Genomic DNA, 18,494 nt, shown 5'->3' on the forward strand with positions numbered 1-18,494 from the left:
AGTGGCACAAGATGTTAAACAAATAATACATATCCTTAGATACAGTGTCCATTGCAAGATGTAGACACGGTGACAATTTCGCGCAGAGTGCGGCAATTCTCCCATAATTACACTAATACATATTGAATAAATGGAGAAGTCGATGTGGCGTCGGACTCTCTGTACTTTCAGCTTCCTTTGCCCTAGGTTTTCTGTTAAAATCGAATGGAAGAATATGCTTCTCGCGTCGGTGGAAGGCGCAGTTGCGATAGGCATCGTGGGTCACCAGCCCATCCACGTGGCACAATGCGTTGGACCATCCTACCGAAACGAGCAGCTGATCTGGTGTTTTGGTGTCGTGGGCCTGATGGAATTTACAGCAAAAGCTCCATTATCGGAAATAATATGGATTTCCCTATAACATAGGGCTGCCATCGGTGAAATCACTAATCTAGGACAGAGAGCATTAAACCCCGGGCATCTCCACTTGAAACCCAGACGCTTTTATCTACTTCTTATATTAGGTACGATATCCCGAGGCAAAAAATTCTGTAAATTATAGATTGCAACCGCAATCAAGAAATAAAGATAAAATATAGTTGTACAAAGTAGAGAGATGTTTCGAGAAGTGGTCAGGTCCAGTCTCGCTATTTAAAACGATTACGCTGGATGCTGCGTAAAAGTCTGGGGTACTGAGATGTATTTTACGCGTTGCTGATGCGCCTCGAGTGTGAACGCAACGATAATTCGCGATACCGCGCGCAATTCGCGAGCTTTCCTCGCGATCCTTCTCGTCCGACCGTTCCCTTGGCAATCTGGTTCTGGTGGCTAGCTCGCTCGCGACTCCCGTTCCCTACTCACCACTCTGCATCCTTTTGCTTTCTTGTAATTCCAACAAATACGTGGATACATACTCCGCGAGCTAGTTTTCGTTTCAGTCGTGCGCAGCTAACAGTTTCCCAGATATTAATTGTCCGCTTCCTTATGATCTCAGTGCGGAAGGTGAGTCACAAGGTGTTGCCTAGGTTGCTGCATCCTGTGCTTTTTTCTTGCTCAAGGAGCGCTGGACAATTAGCGGGAAAATGGTTTGATAACGACAATAATAAAACTCGACGCGAATATTTAAAGCAGTGTTTGCAATTACTGCTTCCTGCGATCCTCGAGAAAGGAGGAACACAGTGGTCGACTGGGTTACTGGTTGAGATGCTAATAATCGAGGACCTTGCCGCAAAAGGGGTGCAGCTCCGTCTTTACCAACTTCGGGTAAATTAGAGAAAAATGTTTATAAAATCATTGCTTCGGCTTGACATTAAAAAGAAAACACTAATTGAAAAATATTTTTTATTTCAGACAGTAAGTTGAGTAAGTAATAAGTAGTTATTGAGTTCATAAGTTTCTATTTCTATTTTTGACGAAAAGATATTCTATAATAAAAATATTAATATTGATATTCCTATTTTCACTTATTTGCAATGAACCGCTCATTTATTATCGTATTTGCTTCAAACATGCACCAAACTTCGAGTAAATTAGAAAAAAATGTTTGCAAAATCATTGCTTCGGCTTGACATTAAAAAGAAAACACTAATGGAAAAATATCTTTTTTTTTCAGACAGTAAGTTAAGTAATAAGTAGTTATTGAGTTGATAAGTTTCTATTTCTATTTTTGACAAAAATATATTCTATAATAAAAATATTAAAATTGATATTCCTATTTTCACTTATTTGCAATGAACCGCTCATTTATTATCGCATTTGCTTCAAACATGCACCAAACTTCGAGTAAATTAGAAAAAAATGTTTGCAAAATCATTGCTTCGGCTTGGCATTAAAAAGAAAACACTAATTGAAAAATATCTTTTTTTTCAGACAGTAAGTTGAGTAAGTAATAAATACTTATTGAGTTGATAAGTTTCTATTCCCTTTTTTGACGAGAAGATATTCTATAATAAAAATATTAATATTGATATTCCTATTTTCACTTATTTGCAATGAACCGCTCATTTATTATCGCATTTGCTTCAAACATGCACCAAACTTCGAGTAAATTAGAAAAAAATATTTACAAAATCATTGCTTCGGCTTGACATTAAACAGAAAACACTAATTAAAAAATATCTTTTTTCAGACAGTAAGTTGAGTAAGTAATAAATACTTATTGAGTTCATAAGTTTCTATTCCCATTTTTGTCGAAAATATATTCTATAATAAAAATATTAATATTGATATTCCTATTTTCACTTATTTGCAATGAATCGCTCATTTATTATCGCATTTGCCTCAAACATGCACCAAACGATGTAGAATTGTCAGAGGAATAAAGTCGTGCTCAAGCCACAACGTAACACCAAGAAGGAAAAGCAGAGAAAAGGAACGACGAGTTTAACCAGAAAACGCGTCCACTGTAACGCATGAATTTTTATACAACAAACGAACTTCGTTCGCAACCTGTGGAAACTGTTGCTCCGCCAAACTGCACGCTCGCGTGAATCGCGAATGGGCAACGATACCGGTGATATATCCGCGGCGCGCCCGTTTCGAAGGCTATCCGCGAAGAATCCCCGCGAATGGGCGAATGAGTGACGAGCAGGTCGGCCAGCGCGGATGCAAAAGGAAGGAGCAGGCACAAAAGGCAGAACGGGGAATATCTGCTAACACCTGAGCATTCGGGAGAAGCTGCTCGCGTGTCGCAATGCACGAGAAGGTGCACGTGTGTTCGCCGCAGAGAGGAGAGCGGACAAGGAGGGCATGGAAGAGGAGAGGACCTCGTAAGATATTGGCTCTCCCCAAACAGGTTTCTTAGACACATTCTTTCTGGGCTTGATGCTCGCCATTCGTGCAGCGCACGGCCTCTTATTAATTATTGCCCGCGTCCTGGCCCGATTAACGCGCGAAAGTTACGGCGGCTTTGTCGAATCTGGAAATCCCCCGTGCAGGACAGGGAAATTGTTAAACCAGCCTAAACGTCTATTGGATATCGAAGACGGGTGTCTTTGGCCTGGGCGCGCACTATCGACTCCTCCGTCGGCAAGCCTGCCCAGTCAAAGTAGGTACTGTCCATGAGTTCTCATCAAGGAAGCAGTTTACCGCAGCAATGTTGAGTAGAAGGACTCTTGCTCCTTAACCCTTTGAGTCCCAATTATTGCCAGTGTTCCTATCATTGACACTTTCTTTATTTTATTTAATAAACATGTAACGTATAAAAATAAGCTTTCTTGAATGTACTGTACGGTTTTTATCATATATTGATTTGTTCAATTACTGTGAACCTTCAAAGTCGAGCTGTGTCAGTGAGCAAACAAAAATGTCCTTTACAAAGCCAACTTTCCCTTATTTTTTTTCAAATTATTCCAAAATCGTAAACTATGTCGAAGAAAATGTAGTTTTCTTTAAGGGGAGGCCTACCTAGAACGGTCAAAATAAAATGCCACTTTGGGAATTTATTTTAGAACAACCGGTAAACTTTTATTATTAACTCGGTGGGAGGCGTTACTGGGTAAAATTTACCACAGAGGCGCTAGTTGCGAAAATATGAGGACTGCTCGAGTTTTTGTTACATTTTTTTAAAGAACTTTAATAAAGATTTTCAGATATTTCATACATTTTGTTTGATCCTTAAAACACTGTACTTTAACGTAAAAGTTACAAAGTTAATAAAAATATTCTGAAACAGTGGTTTTTTACGTTTCAATTTTGGGTACTTTTGATCCGGTAGCGACGACCTGTGTTACAATATGGGGTGTGCCTCTCGCCGGGTTATACACTAGTCTATTGGAAAAAGTACATCTCGCGGATATTTCAGTATTTTTTGTGGTAAAAAGTATTGAAAGGTTTGTGAGTTATAGGTGATGCCCGGGACGTCCTTTTTTTTAAGCGCTTTGCGTTGACAACCGTAGCTCAGTGGAGGGCCATCCAAATTGGAAAATAATTTTGAGACAAAATGGCGACTGTGTAAAGTTGAATCATCGATATTTGGCAAAAAATCGCTCGTTTTTTCGAGTGTAAAAACAAATCTAGGCAAAGAAAACAGAAAAGCTCCCCATAGCGCTTAGATTTTTAATACCCTAAAATAGGCCTGCAAAGCCTCGAGTAAATTGGTTCATTAATTTTTGAGTCGTGTGTGTCACCGACTTTGGAAACTTGATTTCGAGGAAAACGCGTTTAAAGTGTCGGGTCTGAGCGCTACACCGAGGAACACCTACCCACTTACACGCGTACAACTTTGTCAATTTCGGTCGAATTAACTTGACACTTTCAGGAAGTATTTTCAAGATGTACTTCAAGAAAATATAAAAATCGAAAAATCAGTTTTTTGAATATTTCTAGGTAGGCCTCCCCCTTTAAGTTGACTTTAGCATTTTTATTTTTCACGTTCCAATCGCTTTTGGAGCTGGGTGCTAGCTAACAAGATCCCGTCAGACATGGCGGTTGACAATATTGTATAAGTCCGTCATTTTAAAACTTTAAGTAATAAATAATGTATGAAACTAAAGTTAAAATGTTCCCTGACAAGTCCTCAAAAAATTCGATATTTCACTGAAAAATTACCGAAGAAAGCAAATTTTAAATTTACCCATTCCTTTAGGCCTACAACGTGGTGCACCCCCTTAAGAAGAATTAATAAAGTAGCATTAATAGGGACACTGGCAGTAACTGGCACATTTACCCTATGCGATCAATGAGCGCACTTGCGCGGGGAACGCCGATAGGCGTTCCGCGAGCACAGCCGCCAAATGGGGCTGAAGGGCTTCCGCACGCGACGAACGAAAAGCGACTGGACCTCGGTACTCGAAGGGTTTAGGAAAAGAAAGTAGACGTCGGCTCAGCTACCGATGTATAGAAGGTCGATAGCAGCACTGGGCCTCACTTCTGTACCTCATCTGCTACAGTCCTTTCAATAAAATCTACCATATAATAGTTTAGATGCTCAAATAGTCACAAAACGGCTAAAATAGTGGCCCACGCATTTCCAGCTGGAGCGGGTGCAATTTGCTAATGAAACTGGCGAGGCAGAGTAATGATTTTAACTGGGGATCAGATAAAAACGAGAGAGAGAGAGAGAGAGAGGGCCGGGGTAAGATATGCCAATCGTGGGTACTTGGAAGCGACCTCGTGTCTCTTTTTCCAGGTAAGACTGTCGGCGACTGGTGGAGCCCGATGCACGTGTGCACCTTCGACACCTTCGACGCCTGGGCTGGGCCCCAGGCTTCAGAGATCGTTTTATCTGCTCGCGCCGAGCCGCGAGAAAGTCGAGATTACGCGGAAGTGGGTAGCTCTGCCGGTGGTGTCGGCGAAAAGAATTTGTCTCGCGATTTGCATACGTTCAATGTTAACGAACGAAATTCCTGGCCGGGTAACGAGCAAGAGGTGGACCCCGGCACGGCAGGCGGGAAAGAGAGGGCCGCGTGCACGCGTGAAACGTGTTCGGGTCGCATATATAATGAAACCGAAGATCGTTTGTTCGCTAGATTATGGATAAAGCCGCGAGGACGCCGGCGCGGAGCGGCCGTACGTATTTAATTTCGTATCGCCCGTTTTATGAGCGTAATGAGATAGATCGGCGGAGAAGCGGAATTGGATGCACTTGGATCACATTGTACGGGGAGATTCGCTGCCGCGATGGCGGATGCTTTTAACGTCGCTGATATCGTTACCATCTGGGAATGGCATTAACTGTTGCCCACTGATGGACTGGTATAGACGAACCAGTAGTAACTGGAATGGTGCGTCTAAGTACTGTTACGATGTTCGGATCTTTAACGTCGTTAGTATCGTTATAGTTCAGCGATGGTATTACTACTTGCAAGGGACGATCCCGAACCCGAAAATTCAAAAAATTCGGAAACTCTGTGAATACGTAGGGGATTTCCTCCTGATTACAACGGAATGTTTGTTTGCTGCCCAAATTCACTCGAACGGGGTGGAATTAACCCCCGAAAATTCGGCTGTTTTTCGACTTTGTGTTATAACTCGCGAAATTTAAGAGATAGAAAAAAATGTTTCCAGACGAAAGTTACTTCTTTTAAGGGGTTATACCTAGTCAGGCGACAAAAAGAGGCGAATATTTGTGAATTTTTTTTGAAGAAGCAGAAGCAGATATTTTTACAAAACTTTTTGCGGTTCAAAGAGCAACGTTTAGAGAACATTTGGTAATTTTTTCGTAGAAAAATATTTACGTTTATAATAAAGTAACATGCGACATCCAAGAAGCACTTTTAAAAATTTGGTTTTGCGGTGAGCACTGCCATTCGGAACCAGATTGTCTAAAATCAAAAAACAAAAAAGATTTCGTTAGTATATTAATGTATCCTCTGATTAACGGAGGGAATTTCAGAAAGATTAATTTAAAATAAAATGGCGGCTATTTAAAGTTGAAGTCCTGATTTTTACACGAAAAAATCACGCGAAAAAATCAGGATTTCAACTTTAAATAGCCGCCATTTTATTTTAAATTAATCTTTCGGAAATTCCCTCCGTTAATCAGAGGGTACATTAATATACTAACGAAATCTGTTTTGTTTTTTGATTATAGATAATCTGGTTCCAAATGGCAGTGCTCACCGCAAAACCAAATTTTTAAAAGTGCTTCTTGGATGTCGCATGTTATTTTATTATAAACATAAATATTTTTCTACGAAAAAATTACCTAATGTTCTTTAAACGTTGCTCTTTGAAACGCAAAAAGTTTTGTAAAAATATATGCTTCTGCTTCTTCAAAAAAAATTCACAAATATTCGCCTCTGTTTTGTCGCCTGACTAGGTATAACCCCTTAATTAGATCTATCGTTTGGTAAAAAAAAATCTTTTACAGTTCACGAGTTATAACAACCGGATTTTCAGTGGCCAATTACACCCCCTCAGAGTGAATTTGGGCAGCAAACAAAAATTGCGTTGTAATCAGGGGGAAATTCCCTACGTATTCACGAAGTTTCAGAATTTTTTGAATTTCCGGGTTCGGGATGTTCCCTTGTTAGTACTACGGGGCGCTGTGTTTACAACGTCTGTTATTATTGGTAGCAGACAATAGCACTGATAATCTTGTTGATACTGATGGATGTAACGTATCTAGTGTTCCTAGTATATCTGAGTTCCGAGCGGACATATCGGTATATGGAATATTTCAATTGGGACTTGTGTCTTAATTCTTTCGCTGCGTATTTAAATTTAAACTTTTCCCCATCAACAGTACGAGAAAGTGTTCTGAAATTCCCCATTTCTTGCGTACCACCGATTAAAAGCTCATTACTTTCGCAGTTTTGCACTTTTTCCTTCTCCCACAGCTATATCGACAGCTTCATTTCATACAGAACAAGAAACTACATCTATTTGCAACTCCGGTGGCGAGAGCACGGCGGAATCTGATAATTTCTCCACAACTAGCGGCGATTTTGTAACATAACAAATTTCGTTTATTTGTCAACATGTACACAGACATATCCCAAAAGTTTTGAGGAAGATTCGTTGCACTGGCTATTTGAAACAAATCCCAAATTTGTCCGGTTTTTAATACCCATTTCGTGTAATTGGTGCCCCCTTTCATCTTCAATTTCTCGACAGTACAACTTCAAGTCTAAAATTAACCACTACCTTTACATTTGGTGTAATAAATTTTTTACCTAGTTGGAATTTCGTTTGAAATTATAGAAAATTACGAAAATTACTAAAATTATTAAAAACAAATTAATAATTGCGATTATGAATCGCAACAGAAGCAAACAAGATACCACTTCCTTCGTTGACTTTATTAAATAGTATTAAATTTACTATACAGATAACATATGGTTACCAGATCGTTACTAGATCTGTTGCTAAAGTTACATACCTGTATTTTTATTTTGTAATAAATACACATTTTCATATATTTTCATGTGAATGTAATATATACTAATTTCCACATATTTTTATTCTCATTTTCATGGAAACAAGACTCACTTTAAGTAGTATATAGGTATATAATTTCTAGTTAAATCTTACTTAATTTTCACTTTCTTCAACTGTGATTTGAAGTAGCTAAACCTCACTCGAATCAATTTCTCAAGATATTTTCAGATTCAGGATTAAAAGCGGCATCGCTTTGTCCCTATTAATCATTTAAAAATTTTCCAAGACTTTAAATTCACCCTGTAATACCACGATCCCACTGACACTGCTCCAAGGGACCCAAACTTTTCCAACGGCGAAAACCCACAATTTAACCCTTCCAACTCCAGCTTAATATGCGCTGAATGTCACACTTGTTAAACCCAGAGCATTGCGGCAGGGACATTCAAGTGAATCAAGAATTCCTTCACACCTGCAAAGTTTCCCAACATCAGTACACAACTTTAAGCATAAATATCAATACACCTCCGAGACCCGTGTACTTGAAGCGCAAATGGGTTAACGTCCACGAGCTGAAGCGCTCGCGCAATGAGTGGCATTTATCGTAACGAAAGAAATTCGCGTGGCGCGAGGAGCGTTACTGATTAATGGCATTCGCGAGCCTCGAATTTCGAAGGCCGATCGAACCAGGCTAAACGCGCCAGAAGGGAGGGAGAGAGAGAAAAAAAGAAGCGAACATTGGATAGGTTATTTATCGACGCGAGAAGCTGATGAGAACGTACCGGGGATTCGAAGCGAAAAGGCGAGAAGGGGAGTAGGGGGAGGGGGAAAAAAAAGAAGCCGTTCGGATGCCGAGAGTGTGCCCACGTATGAATTCCTATCAGTGGCGGACCTGTGCCCACGTAAATGGTTTCCAGGCAGGAGAAGCCGGGATGAAAAAAGTTTGACACATTCCGCAGGTGTGCTTCCTTCCCGGGGGGGAGTTCTGCGCTCCGAAACGCTGCGGCTCCGCTCGTTTGCGATGTTTCCCTACGATACCGCGAGAACCAGTTTCGGGGAGGCCTCGGGGAAAGTGAAAATGTACCTGCACGCGCGATCGATGTCCCACTGGGTCTTGTTTCGCGAAATTTCAACCGGGAGCAAGGTGGAACGAAGTTACGAGAGGGGTGGCCGATTTGGCAGGAAAGGGCGGGTCGACGGTGTCCGGGTTCGAGATATGGATTTGGAAATGTGGAACTGAGATGTGTAGGAGCGCCTCAGGCTGAAGCACGCGAAGGGAAGATAAAGCGCTTTGGTTCGCCAAGTGGTAGTTCTTGGGACAGTTTAGGAAAAGGGACTGTCAGTACTGTAAGTTACACAGTTCCAAGTCGATAACGAGAAAGGCGCTGTAGCAAGTAGAATGGCTCACTAAAAATTGCAAACTTTAATCATGGGGCATTAATTGTCAAATCGCTCGAAGGTCAAATATTTTTTTTTTTTTTTGGCGAATTAATTCCAAGGAGACGAATACAAATTGTGACTAGTACTTTTGGGTAATGTTTATTAATACTATTAAGTGTAAAAAAAATTGTTTTGGATAATATATAGATGTATATGACGGCGCTACAGTCGTCTGATGTGTAGGCGTTTTTTCTGCGGTTTTGCCGTAATTGCGAAAAAACTGAGGTTGGGATTGACTTGAAATTTTTACAGCATGCTCGGAATATGTTGCTTTGTGAAGTGTAGGGGAGACCGGGGCTAAAAGTTCCGGGGGTAAGTTGTTCCGACGCCTCTATCTTCGAAATAAAAGGGGCATTGTACTTTAAATTATTTTTTCCGTGCGAGTTGATCACGCCACTCTGTCGCCCACTTTAATAGCGTCCGCGACAGCGAATTGTTTTATTTCATTAGAAAATGAAATATTTCATTAAAATGCAACTCTTATATGTTACAAGGAAATTCCGAGACTTTGTGAATATGTAGGAGATTTCCTCCAGATACAAAGCAACTTTTCTTTGCTGCCCAAATTCACTCTAAGGGGGTGAAATTGACCCCTTAAATTCCGGCTATTTTCTGATTTTCTGTTATAAATCGCGAACTTTAAGATCTGCGAGTTAACAAATGATAGTCCTAATTAAAAGAAGTAACTTTTATCTGGAAATTTTTGTTCTATCTCTTACAGATTGCGAGTTACAAAATAAAATCAGAAAATAGCCGAATTTTCGGGGGTTAATTTCACCTCCTTATTGTGAATTTGGGTGGCAAACAAAAATTGCATTGTAATCAGGAGGAAATCCCCTGCATATTCACAAAGTTTCAGATTTTTTTGAATTTTCGGGTTCCGGATCTTCCCTAGTTAGTAACTTACCCCAATGCGATAACAACTTGCCCCATATAGGGGTAAGAAGTTCCGCTTCGATCAGCCACAAATAAATTACTTTCTATGGAAAACCTATTACAATATATTAAATACAAGCTTAAAATCAGAAAATATAATAAATTTAACAATAAATTAGTCAATAGTGCAGAGAATAACAACATTATTTTCCAATCATGTTTTATATTTTATCGAAATAGGAACTTTTAGCCCGGTCTCCCCTACCTCAGCATGAAGTGTAAAAGCTCTAGTTTGCGAGATAAAAAAGCAGTCATCTTCGCACCGCGAAAATCGACATCTATCCTGCAAATCGCCTTCTCTTAGTCACCATTTAAATAATTTTGGTTAAATCCCTTTTCCAGAAATGTCCTCCAAAATTACAGGTTCTGGGAGAAACATATTCCACGAAAACCGCTGTATCTTTATTTTTAAGCTCGATATCAATGCAAAACCAAAAACCCTTTTTCTAAACCAATTTATAATCAACCTCATGTGGCGCCATGTGTAAAATAAATATGTATTAAAAAAATATATTTTTCCACTCTACGCGACGGTCATAAACCCTGCATAAAAGGAGAAGTCTGCCCTCGCATTCATCCCCTTGTAATTAATTCGCAAAAACTACTTGATTTCCGAGCGATTTTCCTGCGAATTAATCCCCTTGATACCACTTCGCACAGCCAATCTATATAAGAGAAACTAAATCCCACGATGAGGTGAACTCATTTCAGAAGCGACCCCTCGGGGGTCCACTGAGACTCCCTTGAAGTCTATAAGCGCCGCTGCAGAATTCGATCGCCTAGCAATTTAAATGTACCCAGTGGCGTGCTGGATTGCCAGTCGCAGAAAAGAAGTTCACTGGAGTTCGCTGGACGAGGATAAGCGTTTCCCCGATACCCCGAAGCGTCGAGCCGCAGAAAACGTCCGGCGGAAAACAGAGCAACAGAAAGCGCGGCATAAATCTGCTATCCGCCGATGGAATACTCGGCGAGTTGCCGAGCTGGTGTTTTACCGCGCCAGCGATAGGTACCTTTTTCAGGTCAGAAACTACTGTGCGCGAAAAGCTATTCTAGAACGTGTTCCTGGAACCGCGAGAACAGTCGCGCGTTATCGCCGGCGAGAGGGAAGGGAAGGTTCCCGCCAACGTTCGCGCGTTCCATTTCAGCTGAGATTCCAGAAAATAATTGGAAGCCGACCGTTTATCCGGCCGGCGAGCGGATGAAAAATCGGCGCTATCGCCGGCTCTGCTACCCCTTTTGCCCCAACATTGCGGAGACACAGTTTACAAACAGTCCGGCCGAGCAGAGAGAGCAGACACGTCGCTGGACACGCGGCCGCGGTTTTATCGTAATTAATTCGATAGCGGGGCGAAACGAATGACCGCGGCGTAAATAAATGGCCGGTTTCTTATTCCTTCGCCGGCCGTCCGTGCCCGATTGCGGTATCGCCGCGGAAATTGATTAGACCCAGCGATTTCTGTTTCGAGGAGAGCACGCGATCGAAGCACAATGGCTCTCGCCTATTGCCGCAACTCTGCGCGCAAAAAGAAGAGGAGCCAGGGAACGCGTGGACGTTGCGTCCGCGGACTTGCGAAACAACGTGCCCGCGACTGTAGGTACCGGAGGAATTCGAAAATTCTAATGTCCCGTGCTAATTGGGCTAGCTGTGGTCCACGTAATGAGAAGCTACTGTTTAGAACAGCAGCCGAGTACAATGGAAGATAATTTCGCAACGCGGTGGAACCTGGAGTACGCGAGGGTTCCAGATTCATTGGAGCACACGGTAGTTTGATAATTCATCGAGTGGTTACTGCGTAATGTGGAGAACGATCCTCTGGTTACACCGTGGTCCTTAAGATACCTTTTGTGCTTGAATTGACGAGAGTGAAATATAAATTAGAGCGACTCCTTCTTACACTTTTCACAGCAAAATGGAAAAGTGTTTCGCAACTAGGGAATTCAATCCCGGGATCGTAATCCCGGGATCCAGGCTGCTCTTTTGGATCCTAAAACTCCCGGGATTTGATGTATCAAGTTCTAACTTGTCCGGAGAATTTCGAGAATTTTTAGAAACGTAAATTACTCTATGAACAACTGAAAAGTATAAAAATGTAATAAAAAAAAACAGTCTTGATCCCGGGATTGAATTCCCCATTCGGAACAGAGAGGAAGTTTCTCAAAATTTAAACACAACGTGGACGTTTCATATCCAAGGGATTTAGGATTCCCGTGACTCGACGCAGTCCGATTCTCGGAGCTCCAAATTTCAGCGAACAGCCTAGCCCCGGCGTTAGTCGAGCTGAACAATCGAGGCCCCACTGCATCGCCTTGCGACTGTAAAACCAGTGGAGTTATCGGTGCTCCACATAATTAAGTTAGCAGCGAGCACTGTACAGCGAGGCCCCGATTAATCATTAGGAGCGAGATACCGCGCGGTTATAATTGTATTTGCGAAAATGAGAGGAGAAAGGAGCGGTTTAGCGGATCTTTGATCGCGCGTCGAATACACCCGCTATTTACCTTTCCTCTTTGCCCGGGGCAAACAAAAGACTATTCGTATCGGCGCGGCGGGAAGCGCAAAGAGGCGGTGGCGTTCCGCGGCACGCCGAGCGCTAAGAATTTTTCTGCCGGGCCACCGACTTGTAAACCGTCCTGCCGTTCGTTCGAAGCGTTCTTACCGCGCTTATCGAGCCGCCCGCCTAGTTAACGAACAACGGAGCCGCGCGAACACCATCCGCAGCCAACTACGGCTATGAGCCACTCTGTTCGCACCCGGATAAATGAACAATCGCGCCGAACGGACGAACGTGGAGACCCAAATGATCCATGGACTACGACTCTGACGAATAGCCACCACTTTGGAATTAGATATTCGATTCACTCAACCCTTCGGAACACCACCAGGGTTCCTAAAGTTACAGAAGAACGCTCGCTTACCTTGGCCATGGTGACGGTGTTGGCGGCGGCATCGAGGTGGACGAGAACTGACAGTACCGCGGCAACGCGTATCATCGGGTTGATCGTCATCGTGCCCTGTGTGGTGGTTACGTCCTCGAGGGGTCCAAGGGCCCCGTGGCTGGCCCGCCGCGCACGTACACTCCCGCCACTCACACCTACTCACTGTCCCCGGCACATGGCATCCGCCTTTTCATGACCCCTCGGTACCTCCGTTTACGACTGTCCGCGACCGCTAACTGACTTCTCCTTCGGCCCCCGGACACTTGCCTTGCCACTGGCCGGCCGTTCCACTGGGACGGGGCCTTAGGTCCCTCCTGGTGGCGCGCGACTCGACGCACCGGACGGGGGTAGCTGGACGCAATCGATGGGGAGGGGGGAGAGGCCCCACGAAAAGACGCGACTGTATGTCCAGCCGTGGCAACCGCCGGCGAGCAACTGGCAATAGTGATGCCAGAATCGTGGGACGTGGGACAAAATCATACCCACCCCACGGCCAACCGTAGTATATACCCCTCTTTGCTCGTTCCGCACTAACACAGCCGTGCCCCTACCTTCTGTCCGTGTGCGCTTGCCTGTTCGGCGCTTTCCGCCGACAATCCACGCTACCGAAACCCGAGAGCGCATCGGTAGCAAACGGGAGGTCGGGCTGTTCAAATCCCGGTGCCGTGGGTTTTACTTTTTTTCTCTTAATTATTCTGTAATTTCGCTTTCCAACTCCTAAGTAAATTAGGGGCCGGAGAATTATTCATTTGCGAGGCATTTTCGAAGCCTGACGTTTTGGTTCGCGATGCAATTCGTGTTACCGAAAAACACCCGCCGCAAGTTCTGTCGTTCTATCTTCCTGCTAATATAATAAATGCGAAAGGGTGCTTGGATGTTTGTTACTCGGTCACGTCGCAACTACGCAACGGATCCTTCTGGAATTTTGTACATACGTAGTCTAGGACCAGGAATAACATAAAGGATACTCTTTATACCGAATTTTTTAACCCATTTGGACCAAATTTCGCACGATCACGCTCTAGAAGCCTGCGGAAAATATAGGCTACCATGAAATCTGAACATACCACCCTTCCTCCCCTTATTTCACCCTCCTGACACTCCGTGATAATCGAAGTTTTACCCGGGTACTTTAAGCTAGAAAGCAGAAAGTGTTTGTGTGTTTGTCTGCCGCTTAGGAACTTTCGAACAGTAAACTCTGGGGTCACGAGATGTGCCCCAGCTCATTAGGTCTAGCTAATCGAGATGAATGTGACTATTTTCACAAAAAAGAATTTCTTTTTTATAAAATCAGAATCTAAATTTCGGGCGAAACCGAGTAGTAAAGCTAGTAAATGAATAGATATAACCACATAAGTAGAATTAGAATTGTGTGGGATAAACGTAAGTGTTACTACAAACTGATCTGCTTTTGTAAAGTAATTTCACCGATAGAAATGTACGGGAAGGTGGGAGGCATATGGAAGCTACTATAATATCTATCCGGTGGCAAACTCCTCGTTGCTGGTACGCTCCTCTTCGTCGCTTTCGGGGATTTTGATTGTTCGAAAAAAGGTCGAGAAAAAAGGACGCAGTGTAGCTTTGGGACTTCGATACGTATATGTCGCAGGAGAATAATTGTGATATCAGCTTCGTTGTCGACAAAATGTTTTTACCTCGGTAATGGGCTTGGCAATCGCAGCCTTTTTGTAATACAGCTAGAGACCTCCACTCTAATTGAGGTAAGAATTAGTCTAGGCTTTTTAGGAAAAGACAAATTTCACAATTGTCGTGCGACATATATACCTGGGATTTTCTTGTTAAACGAATGAAGTTAAGTAACTGTTTGCTGGTGTATGGTATTGGAATATTGGAATTCGAAGTATTGTAATTATTGTGGAAAGTGTTATACTTTTTGGGAGAATGTTTGCTGCAGGATGTGAATTTCAATGTGTTGGAAGTGTGCGTATAGGGTAGATGTCCCAATTACTGCCAGTGTTTTAAGTAAAATAAGTAAGTAAAATAAATAAAGTGATAGGTAATGTATTATCTGGCAATAATTTGAACGTCTACCCTATGTTGTTCGAATTGGATGCTTGAAGGGAATATTACTAGTGCACTTATAAAGAAACCCTTTTTCCATCATCGTCGTTTTTCTGTCTAAATGTGATACTCAAAAGTATTTCGAGGAGTTTTAGATTTTAGATTTTAGTCTGAAATGAGACGCGTAACCCCGATCCTTTTTTATGATAAGAATTTTCTTTTAAACGAGTTTTCAAGTGATTCAGAAAAGCAATTAGAGGATTGGCTGTCTAAATGACTTTGTTGCTCACTAAAGTATCTAATACCCTGAAATCCTCGAATATCTTACGCGCGTGATTCAGAAGAAGTGTCAGTACATAAAATACGTGGCGTGTGTTTCTTTCGTCTTCGAACTAGAAACGCAATCCTCTGTTTGGAGCAACGTATTAAATTAAATGGTAATGTATAACGAGTGTAACCATATGGATACGTTTGGCCATAAAATAGAAGAATGTATGACCGAAGGCCTGAAAAAGCAAAGACTCTTAATCATTTTGAAACACGCGTCCCGCCTCGAAATTTTCTATACTTGTACTTAATTCACCTGCAAATATTTTTCTACTAAGAATCTTCCGTATACCAATGCTTCATTCCCTGCACGTAATCTCTTAACAATTATCTCCGCCGACTAACCCAACAAACATACAAACTTCATAAAACACTTGTCTCGTCCATTGGATCACGGAGCAGCATATCGCAATTACGCGGTGCATGTAAAAAATGTCTCCAAACGGTTGCTTTGTCTTTAAAAAAAAAAACTGTAGCATCCTCGTAGATTACAATAAAAAATAAAAGCTTAGCAATGCCAATTACTTTAAAGCTACTGCGTAATTGCAGACGATGCTCGATCAAATTAATTCATCAGCGAAATAATTCTTCGCGTGCGAGGAATTGACTCCGCGAATTCGGGAAGTGACTTACGCAACGATTAGTTTTACCTCGCCTCCTTATCACATCTCGATCGGAGCAGCAACACCTGACGCTGCTGCACCGACTGTCAGAGATAAGGCCGAAAATACCGGGGTTTGTTGATTGCCGCGTCGCTCGCGACAAAGTTAAACCAAGTCACACACGCGCATCTGAAAACAATCGAGATCGCGTACCCGTCGAAAGATGCAGGCGCCTTAGAAACGAAAAGAAGAAATCGCGAACGATTCAGCCGTTTCGATTTCCCCCGGTCGACAGGAGTGTATCGCAAACAATGTACTCTTCCGAGTCTTCTGAGCGGTGTTAGTAAATTAGAAAGGGCATCGCTAGAGCGCTGTGTCCGGTCGTATCGAGCGCGTTTACGATCGGATCGGTACAAATCAAGCAATTCCGATGCGCTCGGTTTCGCTTTCTTCCACGCGAGAGGCGGACTCCTCCCGGGCAGTTCCGCGCGATCGAAGAGATTCATGAGTCATCGAGAATTCGAAACCGATTCAGAACTGGTTGTTTGGCCGATGGAATGTAGCTTTTAACAGCGAGGGAGCGAGGAGGCGACGCGCGCCGGCCGGGGAGGGTGCGCGAGAGGGTGCAGGCGGATTATACGCGTTTAGGAGAAGCGGGGAGGGCCTCGCACACCTGCGGCCGTCCGCGTTCCTCGTTAAATTTCAATCGGGGCGCTGATTTATTCCCTCGCTGTCTGTACTTCGCGCTTCCACTGCGCCCCACGCTACCGATTGTCTCCAGGTGGTCTGCGAGAAGCCTTGAATCGGCGAACAACGCCGCCGTGTCCTCTGAATTAAATAGCGCGCGAGCGTATTGTTCCTGGCGAATATAAGCTTCTCGGGCGCACGCTCTACTATCGGTCTCTGATTTCCCTGGACGGCGCTCGCTTACGAGTGGCACTTATTACAATTCTTAAAAGTACACCGGCTGTTTATTACTTACACGGGGATACTAGTATTTTCATTCACTTACACATTAATGCTTGAAATACCAGTGAAATTAGCATTTCAATGGTGCGGTTTTAATATCACTGGTAGCACAAGCAATTTATACAATCAAAGTACTAGAACCAAAATGGTATCTAATCTTTCAATATCGCCAGCCCATTATGCTGCTCAGTATCAATTTATCAAACTAGCATTTCACGCCAACTGCACAATCCACGCAAACCAGTATCCCATTTTTAACTACCAAAGCTTGACACCGAATAGATTCAATTTCCTCGTAGTTCAACCCCTCAAGGAATAATGCGATTTGTAACTGTTCGAGAAATACGCCAAACTCGCCTGGTTACGCCCAACGATTTACACCAGAGTTATATACGTGGAACGCCTAGATGTAATGCAGAACGGGAGAGGGCCTCGGTGGCTTAATCTCGCGATTAAACTCGTCGCCGGATTTAAAGGCAAACGCGCGCATACGTTAGCCGGCCCATCAATAATTCTCAACGTTGTCGCGTGCAAGCAATATCTGTCTTCGAGACACCTGCCCGAGACAAGCAAACACAATGGTGCTTAATCGGCCAGAACGATCGAACTCTTCGATTGAACTCGTTCCACTGGTAGGCGTAGCAGAGCGAGATAATAACTTGCTATTGCTCGGCTACCTACGTGCCCGTGCCTGTAATTCGCTCGTAGGGTTCGCCATTTAACCGCCTTCGAGACAGCTTTGCAAAGCAGCTTCGCATTGTGCTTGCTTTCCCCCGGGCAACGAGGAACACTTTCATACATCCCTCGGTGTTCCGTGAATTTTTCACTGGACTTCGGATTGGATTTCGAAGAAAAGTTACTTGATGTAAAATACGAAAAAAGATTCTTCCCAGCGGGACGATTTTTATAATAGACAATGAAACCGCCGTTGAGATCGGAGAAAGGTGGTCATTTGCATGGTAAGTGCACTGGGAGCATCTGTTGGCGCCCGACCGCACTCCAGACCCAGCCGGAGAAAGTGGAAGATCGCGTGCGCAATTATATAGTAATTGGCTGACGTAATTGAACAGGCAAAAGTAACGATTATTCAGAGCTGAGTGGCAATCGGGTGATCCATAATTCCATCCGCTATTCCCGAATCTCATAATCCCCAGGGGCTCAGAGATTCTTGTTTCGACCAATGCCCCATTCGTCAGCTCGGTCTCAGCGGTGATTTTTACTTTCCCGAGGGGAATTCCGTGGTCGCGAATTCTGAAATCGACCGGTGATTGCGTCCCTGCTCACCGTGCACGAAGGGACTTAACAGGCTGCACGTTGGTCGAGCCGCCGGACAGCAACTCACTTCGTCGTCCACTCCGGCACACCTGTTCACTCAGGTATGCGATAATTCCCTCTCTTTTCATCCTCTACTCTCTCTCTCTCTCTCTTTCTCTCTCTCCCTCCGGCCGGCGCAGCCTCCCC

The 18,494-nt window shown here is 43.3% G+C and overlaps 1 protein-coding gene across 3 annotated transcripts in view; it reads right to left on the minus strand.

Moving 5' to 3' along the window:
* Magu (SPARC related modular calcium binding-like protein magu) overlaps positions 1 to 13,642 on the minus strand; it is a 52,387-nt gene extending 38,745 nt beyond the window's left edge. The window contains exon 1 of one of the 3 annotated variants that reach the window (XM_076812751.1): positions 13,093 to 13,642. In XM_076812751.1, coding sequence (XP_076668866.1) covers positions 13,093 to 13,182 — 90 coding nt within the window. In that variant the 5' untranslated portion in view covers positions 13,183 to 13,642. The remainder of the gene's footprint in view (positions 1 to 13,092) is intronic. The other 2 variants (XM_076812760.1, XM_076812769.1) reach the window with 2 other exon arrangements.
* Between the last annotated feature and the right edge of the window lie 4,852 nt (positions 13,643 to 18,494).

This window comes from Andrena cerasifolii, chromosome 1 (assembly GCF_050908995.1).
Source record: "Andrena cerasifolii isolate SP2316 chromosome 1, iyAndCera1_principal, whole genome shotgun sequence".
NCBI classification, from domain to species: domain Eukaryota; kingdom Metazoa; phylum Arthropoda; class Insecta; order Hymenoptera; family Andrenidae; genus Andrena; species Andrena cerasifolii.